The sequence below is a fragment of the Cyprinus carpio genome, chromosome B19 (genome assembly GCF_018340385.1).
Source record: "Cyprinus carpio isolate SPL01 chromosome B19, ASM1834038v1, whole genome shotgun sequence".
Classification (NCBI taxonomy): Eukaryota; Metazoa; Chordata; class Actinopteri; order Cypriniformes; family Cyprinidae; genus Cyprinus; species Cyprinus carpio.
This window is the reverse complement of record NC_056615.1, coordinates 7,942,451-7,955,527: the sequence shown is the minus strand read 5'-3', so window position 1 is coordinate 7,955,527 and position 13,077 is coordinate 7,942,451. Positions and strand designations below refer to the sequence as shown.

The 13,077-nt window shown below is 39.9% G+C and overlaps 2 protein-coding genes across 2 annotated transcripts; one reads left to right on the top strand and one right to left on the bottom strand.

Moving 5' to 3' along the window:
- Nucleotides 1–319: 319 nt before the first annotated feature.
- LOC109111604 (mediator of RNA polymerase II transcription subunit 10-like) lies at nt 320–2,076 on the bottom strand. Its single transcript, XM_019124561.2, has 4 exons — nt 1,673–2,076; nt 1,399–1,482; nt 1,102–1,204; nt 320–709 (listed from the first exon to the last, which is right to left on the bottom strand). The coding sequence occupies exons 1-4, from the start codon at nt 1,927–1,929 to the stop codon at nt 614–616; spliced, it is 540 nt and encodes a 179-aa protein (XP_018980106.1). The 5' UTR covers nt 1,930–2,076; the 3' UTR covers nt 320–613.
- A 663-nt stretch (nt 2,077–2,739) lies between these two features.
- On the top strand, nt 2,740–12,544 carry ube2ql1 (ubiquitin-conjugating enzyme E2Q family-like 1). The gene is made up of 2 exons (XM_042744694.1): nt 2,740–3,731; nt 8,459–12,544. The coding sequence occupies exons 1-2, from the start codon at nt 3,024–3,026 to the stop codon at nt 8,588–8,590; spliced, it is 840 nt and encodes a 279-aa protein (XP_042600628.1). The 5' UTR covers nt 2,740–3,023; the 3' UTR covers nt 8,591–12,544.
- The last annotated feature ends 533 nt before the right edge of the window (nt 12,545–13,077 follow it).

The following is a 13,077-nucleotide window of genomic DNA, read 5'->3' as shown; positions in this document are numbered from 1 at the left end:
GATTCATGAAGAACACCTGAGCTCTCATGAGTTTGTCATCCTTAAATTGTTAACTAGGGTAAAGTCTCACTGTCTGTTCACAGTTCAGCTACAGGACTCGTTGTGAATGACTTCATGTGGTTAAAGGAGGACGCTTACGAATCAATTCCATCTCCACAGCACCAGACAAGTGGTGTGAGATTACAATTCAGGGCCAAAGAGAACACAGCAGGAAGTAACTTGAAGCCACTGGAAACAATCCAAGCAAAAAACACACGAGAAAGACGCTTACACATTCATATCAGAAACATGAGTGGTTGATAAAACCAAAAGACGGGTGGTCATTACACAAAATAATCATTTATTCAATGAAAAATAAAGAAAAATATGCTGCGAAAATTACAGTGCACGAGGGGGAAAAAAAGCTTTGTACTGTTTCAAGGATGCCCCAAAATTTCCCTCAGTTTTTAAACTGAAATCTTATGAATTACAAAGGCAGATACAAAAATGAAAAAGCTGTAAAAATTTGCATAATTTGTAAAAATTTGCACTGATGAACTCAACCTTTTTAAACATGTCATATTAATATCAACATATGTACATCTTGGGTTTGAAGTGTTGTTGCTCTGGTAACTCATGAAGGAGGGTCATCTCCATGAATGGCCTTATATTTAGCCATCTCTTCAGGAAAAACCTTCCCCAGCTCAGAAACGAGGAGGCTTTTAAATTTCTGGAGGAAAAAAGAAACCGCAAAACACCAGAAAATCAACAGAAATCTATAAGCAGGAGAACTGTCTAGCATTTTTACCCTAAGATCTCTTTAATATACACATGCATACTATAGATTTCCAAGGAAATAGACTACTTTTAATTCATAAGCTCATCAATAATGACATACAGGTAAAATAAGTCAGTGCTGCAGCTATATTCTGAATCCATGAAAAGAAGGCCTGTGCAGATCAAGAGTGATGACTATAATAATAACTATAATAATCTGTGCAAATAAATATATTATGTCCTTTTTGTAACAAATAACCTGCTAGAATGCACTTCCGAATTAGTCAGTCATTAATAATGATGGCAGAACTGAACTCTGAATGCAAACGCTGGACCAGTACTCACAGTCAGTGTGTCATTCTTTCCTTTGATCTGCTCATTTTTAGCCAAAGCTCTTTCTAAGCACTCCTTCGTGTACAGTTGAGGGTTACGACCCTGATCAATATACCTGTGCAAAAAATCAATAATGGCAATTCATATCTTTACACAGATGTGACATCTCACGTTTCTTGAATATAACAGCCTAAATGGGTGCTGACAAACTAAACAAATTTGTCAAAACCCATTTACTTTAATTTTTCAAGAGGTTTCTGCGCCTAGAAATATGTATTATGCATCTCTTTTATGTAATGTACTACTCACTCGAACACTTCCAAGGGTACGTTGATATCATGAAGCTGCTGTCGGCATTTCTCAATGTCCTGCAGTCCTGTGATCATAAAGTTCCTGAGGAAATACATAACCACGTTAACTTCGGCTGTACTCGTGACTGACCGAGGCAACACTAACGTTACTCATAACAAACCAAGAATGGCTAAAGCTAACAATCGCCTTTATTTACTAGATAATATTTGTTTAACCCAACAAAACGTTTTAGTTTCGTATTAAACTAAACATAATTAACGGTACAACTCACAGTTTCTGATTGAGTCCGGTTTGACTGCTGGGCTGGAAATCACTGACAATAATCCCAAGCTGTCGTATGTTTTCGACGAATTTCTCGAGGTGTTCTTCGAGATTATCAAACTTTTCGGCCATGACGTGCCGTGTTTTACATAAAGGTAAAGCGTGCGATTGATTTAATTGGGATAAAACTATAAAATTGTCAACAAAAGACGGACATTTGCTCACGCAACTTCCATGACAGCGGACAGCTTTCCGGCAGCGGTTCATCGAATAGCGTGCGAGAATGGACTGTTACCCTGGCAACGGAATCCTTCGTTGTGCTGTAAAGCGTTTCGAATTGCTGCAAAGTCGCCGTTGTTGGAAAACAACATATGGGTGACACAATGCATTGGTTGATGGTGCTTTCAAACACAAACGATTTTATACACACTCGTGTGAACTGCAGGTGCACTGATCTTTTCAATACGAGGTTTAAGAGAAGCGGGTGTATTGATTCATCGCCAGCTGATGCATGAGAACTCGATACCCTTCCCCCCAAACAGGGCAAAGACGCATTATTTATTTATTATTTTTTTAAGTAATGCCGATGGAATCTTACATATTATATTACAGCTAATGTAGAAAAGCCAGAGAGAGAGAAACAAATTCACGAAGTTACACAACGATACTAAATCCTGTTTCTGGGATTGTTCCTGTACCCGACAAAGATGTAAAGCAGGGATTGAAATTAACTAAAATACCAGAAGAATGGAGTGTTACACATGAATTACATGTATGTGAAAAAAAAATAATAACAACAATTAAATGGACAATATGCCAAATTTGCAAAACATAAAGGCGTGCAACGCGTTATTATAGACGTTGAGCAAAGCGTTATTTATTTTATCCGGCAGTATTCAGACAAGCCCCGCCCCCTGTGACAGGATTGGCTAGCGTGAGCTCTTTGCAGCCTGTGATTGGACACTTTGGAAGTCAATCACATAGCTGTGGCAACTCCAGAAAAGAGCGATCAGCTCGAGGGCGGGACTTGTCGGAATACTGGTGTGAAGAAAAAATAACTCGTGCCGGACCCTTGATTACTCATTCCGTCCAGGTACAGCGGAAGCCAACCGACCTGAGGTGCTCCGCTCCCGGTACTCTTGTGTGCCTGCGCCAGATTACCGGTGCACTTTGAGCAGCGTCATCGTGCCTCCTCTGCAGCAGCCGCAGCTGTGCCTCACACGGAATTACAGGAGCTGGAATACGTTTTATATGAACGTTTTAGTGTTTAAGTGCACTCGCGCGGGGAAATGATGCATTGAGGACGCGTCTTGTCTCCTGAGCTCCATCACACCCACCTCGATCGGCGAGAAGCATCACAAATGGCTACTCTTTTGCGGAAAATCGGTCTAATTCGACTGCACGACCGAGACACGGAGGACCCGAAGCATCACCACCAGGGCTCACTGAAAGGAACTAAAGGCAACCAGAAGAACAACAACATGAAGCACTGCAACACCAGCAACGAGACCAACAACATCCTCAGCACGCCCGAAATCAAAGCCAGGCGCTTCGACGTGTCCGGCAAGGACAAGCCCGCCGTCAAACCGGACAAACCGAGCAAGGACGCGAAAGAGAAGCAGCAGACGGGAGGCGGCAAAGCGTCGAGCGGCTCCGTGATGCCCCCACCGGCGGCCAACCGGCAGCACTGCACCCAGGTGCGGACGCGGAGGCTGATGAAGGAGCTGCAGGAGATCCGGCGGCTCGGCGACAGCTTCATCACGGTGGAGCTGGCGGACGATAACCTCTTCGACTGGAATGTCAAGCTGCACCAGGTGGACAAGGACTCCGCGCTGTGGCAGGACATGAAGGAGACCAACACCGAGTACATACTGCTGAATGTCACCTTCCCCGACAATTTCCCCTTCTCCCCGCCGTTCATGCGCGTCCTGACGCCGCGGCTGGAGAACGGATACGTGCTGGACGGCGGCGCGATCTGCATGGAGTTATTAACGCCCCGCGGTTGGTCGAGCGCGTACACCGTCGAGGCCGTGATGAGGCAGTTCGCTGCCAGTCTGGTCAAAGGACAGGTGAGGATGGCTTCTTGCCATAGCGACATTGGTTTCTTCACATCTCATGTTGCTTGACGCCATCCTCCATTGAATCGCGTAAAAACGCGCAACAATCATTCAACGCGGGTCTATATGGTAGTGTATGTTACATACATCGTGTGTGAGTGTAATCACATAGTAATACACACTCAGAAACACAGCCTACTCATCTTCATGATACACATGATTTTATTTCTCCGTTCACTATCATTGCATCTTTTTCCTTACAACGAAAGTAAATGGTACCTGAGGTTGCTTTTGCGTTCCATGGAAGAAAACGTCACAAGGGTTCGAACAAATTGAGATAGAATTGTCATTTTTTTAATGACTTACATCTTCAGCAAAGAACACTTGTCATCTGGCCCTGTATAGAAGGCTTCAGTTGGCTGTTTTGTTCTTTGGAGATTATGAAAGTTCTTGATGCACCATTATAGGTACTGATCAGTATTGGCTTCATCCATTAACAGAGCAAAGCAAAGCTCTCTTGGGTTTATTGAAGCTCTAGTACATATGTGGTTATCTAAAGCATCATCCATTAACAGTGATAATGAAATGTATCTTGTTTTTATTGGGTCTCTATGACATCAGACTGTAAAACCTGTTTTGGCAGGACCTTTATTTTTAAGTGTTGGGTGACCAAAATAAGGATTTCATGCCCACACATTGCTTTAGTTGTGCTTTTGTTATTTAAAGGGTGTTTCCAACTACATTTCAAATGTTTCACATCAAAATTAGGGTTTTTGTATATAGTTTCTTTTATAATATAACCATATATTTTGGTATCTGCAGATAAAGGCTGTTTTTGCATCACTAATGGTCCTGCTATTGTTACAATCTTAATCTGGTGCTATTTCAAATAATTTTTTTAAAGGGGTTATTTTCACCCAAAAATTTAAATTAGGCTGTGTTTTACTCACCCCTGAGGCATCCTAGGTGTATATGACTTTCTTCTTTCTGACGAATCCAGTCGGAGTTATATAAAAAATTGTCTTTGATCTTTCAAGCTCTATCATTGCAGTCAGCGGGTGTTGCATTGCTTCAGTCCAAAAGACGTGAAATAAAAAGCACCCATCCATTAAAAAAAGTGTCTCACACAGCTCCGAGGGGTGAACAAAGGCCTCCTGTAGTGAATCGATGCATTTTTGTAAGAAAAATATCCATATTCAAAATTTAATAATCACTTTAATGTAGCTTGCGCCAACAGTTGTACACAGAAGCAGTTCCGGGAGCATGATATATGAGGTCAGCGCTGCACATGCGCCAGTGAGTCTCGTGAAAACCAACGTTCGTTTACAGGATCAAAAGAAGCAAAGTTTCCTCACTTTAGCAAAGGAAAACCAGTCTCCTCTTGGCTTATATTGAAATCCTCTGACATTCTTCTTTACAAATCCTCATTTTGTACTTCAAATTAGTGATCTTTGTTTTGTTTTGATCTCTCCGCTGCATTTCCGTGTGCATCACTTCTGATTTTTTTTAATGGAAGGGCGCTTTTTATTTCACGTCTTTTGGACTGAAGCAATGCAACACCCATTGACTGCAATGATATAGGGCTTGAAAGATCAAAGACAATTTTTAATATAACTCCGACTGGATTCGTCTGAAATAATAAAGTCATATACACCTAGGATGCCTCGGGGTGAGTAAAACGCAGCCTAATTTTCATTTTTGGGTGAACTAACCCTTTAAGAACGTACTGCAGCCTGGATATTAACTAGTAATGTAATTAGATGGGCTCCATAGATAGATCAGATTGGTAATTAGATAGTCCCATTTGAAGTATGAATGCAAAGACCATAGTGGGTAATGGAAATGGATGAGAAACCGTAATGAAGCTAGAGACTGGCCATTAACCCTGTGCAGTAAATCTGAGAGGAAAGAATTGTTCATCTACGCTTACCTCAACCTGTCAAGAGCTCTTAAATGCCAAATTCATGATGAGCCTGAGGCAGCGGTGACTAGATAACCATTTTTCCCCAAATGACCCAAAGCACTCAAGGGTAATTACCATTTTAGCTGCTGCTGACACAACAGACCCCCCCCCCCACCCCCCAATTGACATACAGCTATTGTATTATAAAAGGAAACGACGGGCCATACTTTGGCTTTTGCTGCAGAACTTTCATGGTTTATCCTTTTTGCATTTAATACTTGAATTTTACAGCTTTTCTGGAATGTGTTTAAAAGGCTCCATTCATGTCAACTTGAGGACATAAATGTGCTTTGACAGTCATTTAAATTTTACTGAAGGCTTTTTGTTGTTCAAATTCTGCTTTGGTTAGGGAAGATCTTTCTGCATACAAAAATGCAAACATTAGCTGTTCTTTTAAGGTTCTTAACTCTTACAGCACAAAATAACAACAAAAATAAAAATAGTAGATATCATCTAAATAAGCCATATGACTATTTTTTTCTCATTGCTTTAGACTAGAATATGCATTGACCAATAGGCTACGGATTAAAAATGAAACAAATTCCCAAATGTCTAGAGTCTAGTGATCAAAAACTGCCTTGTTGAATTTTTAGACAACTTCCTTTCAGACATAAAACGGTAAGTGTCATCAAACAGGCTTTATGTGATGCTATGATGCAAAGAGCAACTCTGTTTACCCTTATCTGGCACATGTCGGTTACATAATCCCTACCGTCTGTGTTGTCCCAGAATGCAGTGAGGCCTAGCGCGACCATTGACTGATCTCCATTCACAGGATTACCCATCAGGCTCTTCACATGGGCACTGTGTTGCGTTCGATACGCACCAAACCAAAATAGCACAGGAAGACGTCGCTGATGCCGTTAGCATGCTGCAGGGAAAACGCAGATGCGAATAACCTGGATTAACATCGGAGCTGTTCCCTCCTTAGTGCTCTCCTCCAGTGCCTCTCAAGCGTGAGGGAAGCGATTTCCAAGAGAGACCGTAAACACAATAAAGCTTAATTAAGGCTCCAGTGGTTCCTTTTAATCCAAAAATCACAGGCTTTTCTGAGGGGATAGGGCAGCCTCTTCTGGATTGAGCTCATGTGGTTACTTCTGGGCCATTAGATCTCATCCTGACTGATAGAGCCTGAGGGAAGTGCTGGCTATTTCTGTCTCACTGTCCCTGCTGTCTTACATAGGCACTGGCACTAGACTGACCTCAGTCCTGGGGCATCTGAAAGCGCATCCTTTTTTGCTCATTTAGTGGATGCTGGGTCTGTGAGATTGTTTCTCTCATATGTAGCCTGAAGTGGCATATTTGTATGGTTGTGCTTTGCACGCAGAACCTGATCCTTTTGCTGGTCTTAAAGGAGAAGTTCAGGCCAAAACTAAAATGTGGTCATGCACTCTTAAAAAATAAAGATTCTGAATAAAGATTTGTAATTATTCCATAAAAGAACCATTTTCTGTTCCCCAAAGAACCTTTCAGTGAATAGTTCTTAAAAAGAACATTTTAATAATCTAAAGAACATTTTCCAATTTAAAGAACCTTTTGTGTATTGAAAAGGTTCCATGGCTGTTGAAGGTTCTTCATAGAACCATTGATGCAAGAACCTTTATTTTTAAGAATGTTGAAAATTGGGTAATTTGGCTGATTGGTCATCCGTGAATCACAAAATGGGATTTTAGAGCGCATCCATAGTTGGAGGGGACATTCTGCCCAACATCTTATTTTTTGTTTCACAGAAGAAAAAAAGAGTTTGAAAAACATTAGGGTGAGTAAATGATTTTAGGCTGAATTATTCCATTAAAGATGCACTTCCCGTGAAACAATTTGGGGTGTAAATGTGTCTCACTGTCATATTTTGGCTTGTTTAAAATGTCTATCCCATTATGAAATCGTCAGAGAGATGCCTTCTTTAAATATGCCTTTTCTTTTCTATACAAGTTACTTGCATGGGCCACTAGAATTTAATATTGCAAAATATATAAACACCGACTTGTAACTTAGTCTTTCCTGATCAGATTTCTTGATCAAAATCAACAATGAAACCAAAATGGACTCTGTTTACTTTCTTAATGCATGCTCCTGGTCTTATTGTGCACATTAAATGGAATAATTTGTCACCCTCTTAATTTTGCCCACTTTTCATGTTCATGTAAAATGCATTTCTATGTTGATTTTTGAAAGAGTTTTTAAAAGAAGCAGGATTGGTATAAATTAAATAACAAAATCTGGAGTTACAAACATGCAGACATCTTTGAGATATTAGCAAAGGGGATTCCATTTTTTGCATGTGCAGCATTGAAAATCTCATTTTGTTCATACTTGGAAATGGTTACTGCAGTTGGTGAACTTCATACTATCTGGACGTTTTCATTGTGGGATGCTGCAATCCTGGATGCACTTTTGCATCATTTCTATTCCCATTATCCTTTAGCAGTGATCAAAATGGCTGAATCTGATGTTAAAATGCTCTCGTAGCTTGTTTAAATAATTCAGCCTGAGGTTTTTCTCAAGCACAGCCTCTTGATTTACTGTGTCTTCAAAGCTCAGAGCAGTCGGCTTTGAAATTGAAAATTGGAAAACCTCTGAAAATGGAGCACCAGGGCCATTTAATCACACCACAAACTGTCATTCACACATGTGTATAATTACCCTCTTGGACAAACAAGCCACACACTGCTCTTTGTTTAAATCAAGTATATTCTAAAGAATGAAGCTTTTCTGGTGATATGTTATTTGGCACGTGAAAATCTTAATTGTTCTAAACGTTGTGTTTTCTCTTTAGGGTCGTATCTGCAGGAAAGCAGGCAAGTCAAAGAAGGCCTTTAGTCGTAAGGAAGCCGAGGCGACCTTCAAGAGCCTTGTCAAGACCCACGAGAAGTACGGCTGGGTTTCCCCTCCCGTGTCCGACGGCTGATGTCAGCACATTCAACGGCGATCCCGACATGGCTTTTTTCAGTTGGGTTTTCTTCTTTTTATCATCAAACTTAACTACAAAAAAACCAACAAGCTAGCACATCATATCTTAGACATAAACGTGGCACATTCACCATCACTCCGTCCTTCACACTTCTTCATCGAGGTGCCATGGACCGAACACTCGCTGCGACATCACAATTACTCACGAGTGTGCGTCACTGCAGCTACATACAGCTATGGACTCTGGATACGATTGAGGCTCAAAGCAAAGTTAAATGTGCACCATCTCCACTCTATAGCCTGTCTGTGTTACCTCTTTTTTTCCTCCATCCATCCCTCTTTCCTTTTTATAGCTGACAAAGCATTGCACTGAACAGCATCAGACTTGCCCCCATTTACATGCAAATGACTTTGTTAACACTTTAATAGATAAGCAGAACATTACACTACATTTGAGGTTCAGTTTCTCTGGTTTCCTCATCATCGGCTGTGCTGTTTTTCATGGTTGGATGCAACATGATGATTGTAATTTATGTAGAGCTGTGCTCTTTCTATTCCTCCGTACGCGTGGCAAAATTTAGACATCACTGTGTTGCGTAGATGGTCATTGATTTCCAATGGAGAAAAAAAAACTCTAGGGCTTTGTTCAGACAGGCAGCAAATAACAGAATTTTTTATTTATTTATTTTTATTTTTTTCACATACGACTCAAATTCAATTGTTTTTTAAAGTCTAAACACATTCATATGTGTTTGAAATCAAAAATTTTAAGATCTGAATCAGTTGTTTTAACTAATATCTCCTCAACTGTTTGATAGTGAACGAGTGCCAAGTCAGCAGTGTTGGACTCTGTATATGCATAAATGCGAGAAATGCCTTGTGTGAGTCCAGCACTGCCACAAGATGCCATGATAGACAGTGAGCAGAGGCAAAATTCCCAGTTTTCCATCCTGTCTTTCCACACTGACAGCTGCTCTCAGTTGTTATATGAGAAAGTCTGGCATCGTGCTGGCGCTTACATCTCTACTATGGCAAGTAGATGCATCAGTTATCGACTACAAAGTCTGAACAAACACACCACTTGCAAAACGATGGACTGTCAGTCCTAAAGATGGGATTTGAAAATTTGGATTTATATGCGGTGTGAACAAAGCCTTCATTGCTTATGCAGAGGTCTAAGATTAAAAAAATGTGAACCACCTCTGTTGGTCATTCTATTATTTGTTTTTGGAGAAGACCAAAAGCTCTTAATTCGGATGATTTAGATACCAGATGGCATTAACGAATGTCAGTGTCCCAGTGGGATCTTAGTATTGGCAAGAGAGAGGCATGTGACAGACATGGTGATTTTTGCAAACGAGATGTAGAGCATTTGTCCCCATGGAGCACTGAGTGACAGGAAAGCGCAGATCGCGCAGACCTGAACCCTTATTGGCACCGACGTGAAGAACTTCGATGCCACATCTGATGCCCCAAACATTAATTGTGCTGATTCGCTTGTACTATGTTGGCTTATAAATCAATACGCTCGTGGTTGTGGGCCTGATTCCTCTACCTTGCACTGACTCTGCATCACTGTGCTGATCAATACTAGACTAGAATAACAGGACAAAATGGCCGATGACCCAAGAAATAAGATCTCAAGACTGTAAACGTCGCTCTCGAATCAAAGCTTAAGCTCCGTTACAGCTTTAAACCTGGACTCTGGTAGCTGGTGCCGCCACTGTTGACAAGAGCCAGATGAAGAAGGACAGAGGTGGGAAGAGAGAGAGACGCTAAGGGGGCGACTCCTTTGTTCTGAAACCTTGAGGAATGAGGGCGTCTCGTTTAGTTGCCTCATTGATGCTCCAAGAGAGCCGCAACTCGACGCCTTGAGGTTTATTGACTTCTCCTTCAGATGTCAGCGTGAATCCGGAACGCCTCAGACTGCATCTTGTGAGCGATGAGATGTAGAAGAGCTCTGTTTATTTTAGACCCCACCCAACTCATGGCGCTCTAAACACGGTGTGTGAAATACAGATGACATGATAGCTGGTTTTGTTGACACATTGGGCGTTTTAAAGGAATAATTCACCCGAAAATTTAAATTCTGTCATTTTCTCACCTGTATGGTGTTGTATTTTTGGTGAAATGTAAATGGAAAAATGCTAAAGTGTGTATTTGATGCTCTTTTCCAAAATGTTGGTCTTAAAAATAGACATACAAGTCAAAAATGTCTTGCTCTTCGCTATCTGCTTTGATTCAAATTTGGTGCATTTAAACTATGAGTCATATTTGATGTCAGTGGTGTCAATAAAGTCATCGACATGATCAGTCCTTGTTGATTTTGAAGTATGAATATGTGGAAATGAAAATGAGAGCTATGGCGAAGGGGAAGATAATACAAGATCCCACCTTTTTATGGAATTTAGGATTTTGTTGGCCACTCATTGTTATCATTAGACCAAGATTAGGATACATTTATGGTGCATTTGTTGTCTTTTTGAAGCTTGACAGACAGAATCAGTTCCCATCAACTTTAATTAAATGGAAAAGAGCAGCGATTACATTCTTCAGATTATCTTCTTTTTTGTTTTATGAAAGGAAGTCAGTCATACATGTTTGGGTGCATAAACTATAGTCGAGTTTCCATTTTTGGGTGAATTATTCCCTTAAAATTATGCTTTAAGGTTGGAAAAATCTGATTTCCTTCTTGTGAGATGCATTTCATGATATATTGAGGCATGTGCCAAAAGCTTAATGTATATTGTCACCATTTCCTTGTGTGTTTTCTTGTGTGTAACTGCTGTGCTCTCAGTAGAAAGACTCTTTGCTGTCTCTGATGATTTCAAATGTCACACAAGACGCTGCTAATTAATATGGCATTTAAACAAACAAACAAAAAAAATGATGAAGACATTGATGTATAAATGATAAAACCAGAAATGCTGATGCCCTAAAGGCAGATGGAGGGGAAACAACACTGTTGATCCGTTATTGATATTTATTATTTCTGTCTAGTAGCTTTTTGTGTTATTGATATTAAGGTTATCCAGTACAATGAATGGTGACTGTGCTTCAAAAGGCAATCCAGTGGCAAGCACTACATTTTACTGTATACAGTGATCATTTTATCCTTGTCATTGTAATGAATACACATTGTTCACCGGAGAACCTTTAATTCATGTTCGTATCACTGCAGCGATTGTAAAAACATTTATTGCAGATTTCTGTGTCTGGTCGCAGATGGTATCTCTTATCACGACTGAAGTGCATTTGGTCTTCTCCAGACTCTGTTTGGACATTATTGAAAAGTGGTTGTGTGTTTTCCTATTCAGTGAGAGGAGATACTATACCAAGGACTTATTATTATAACCAGTCAAAAATAACGCGAAATTGGATGTTTTCCGGTTTAAAGCATAATTTTGTGATATAGTTTAGATCAGTAGATTGCAGAAACTAACTAACAGAGTTAATCGTCCAATCAAGTGAGATGATTCTGTTGTATTATATCTGCATGTGGTCTGTGATTGTTAGCTAGCTAACTTGTTTTGTTTTTAAAAAAAAAAAAAAAAAAAGCAAGTTACGAAAAAGAGCAGAAGTATTTCTTTGTATTTTTTTTTTTGTTTGTTCGGTTTGTCCTGATTTTCTTTATTATTGTCCTTAAATGTCAAATTGTGTTCAATGAATGTGTTTTAATTTATTTGTAGTTTGCCAAAATGAAGATTTTGAAGCATGTTGCAGGCATTGTCACTGATGATAAAAAGAGAAAGAAAAATAAATGAAAAAATATAATATATGTACCTGAATTGAAAGGAGTCTGGTATATGGAGTGATCTCAGGCTTTCACGGGGTGAAAGGTAAAACTACAAGACAATGTGTTTTCTGCACTGCATAAACATCATGCCAGGATGTGGTCAGAGCAAAACCAAACAGGAATGTGCAATAAAGGCTGTAGGCTGATTCCACCCTGGATCAACTTTGTGTTTGTCTTCCTTGCTCTCTAGGCTCTCTGCAGTCACTGAGGTTTGGAACATGCGGTTTTGTTCCGCCCTGTGGGTTCAAGGATATCAAATCACCCGTGACGGTGAATGATAACACCAGCTTCTCACCAGAACCCCATCAATGCAGCATGCACTGGTCCACATTTTCCCTCAATAAGGCCATATGCACATTTCCAGAATTTCTTACTTGTCAAGTAATTATGATACAATATATATATATATATATATATATATATATATATATATATATATATATATATAAATGTATATGGGGTCAAATACATACCTGGCATGTTCTTAAAAGGCTTAAAGAGGCTTCTGCCTGTAATCTGCAATTATTTAATGTGGATTCAGGCAATTTCAGGTGTTTAGGCTTGCAATATTTACCTGGTTGAATATAAAAAATATGCATTTAAAAAAAAAATCCTTAGTGCATTCAAAAAGGGACACAAGTCAAATTTTGTAACAAAAATAATGGAGACCATGTAAAATTAGGTCTCTG

Coding starts and splice junctions, on each gene's coding strand:
- LOC109111604 (XM_019124561.2), bottom strand. CDS start 1,929: ATGAACCGCTGCCGGAAAGCTGTCCGCTGTCATGGAAGTTGCGTGAGC. Junction 1,205..1,398: donor GTACCCTTGGAAGTGTTCGA/GTGAGTAGTACA, acceptor TTTTTTGCACAG/GTATATTGATCAGGGTCGTA. Junction 710..1,101: donor GAAAGAATGACACACTGACT/GTGAGTACTGGT, acceptor TTTTTCCTCCAG/AAATTTAAAAGCCTCCTCGT.
- ube2ql1 (XM_042744694.1), top strand. CDS start 3,024: ATGGCTACTCTTTTGCGGAAAATCGGTCTAATTCGACTGCACGACCGA. Junction 3,732..8,458: donor CCAGTCTGGTCAAAGGACAG/GTGAGGATGGCT, acceptor TTTTCTCTTTAG/GGTCGTATCTGCAGGAAAGC.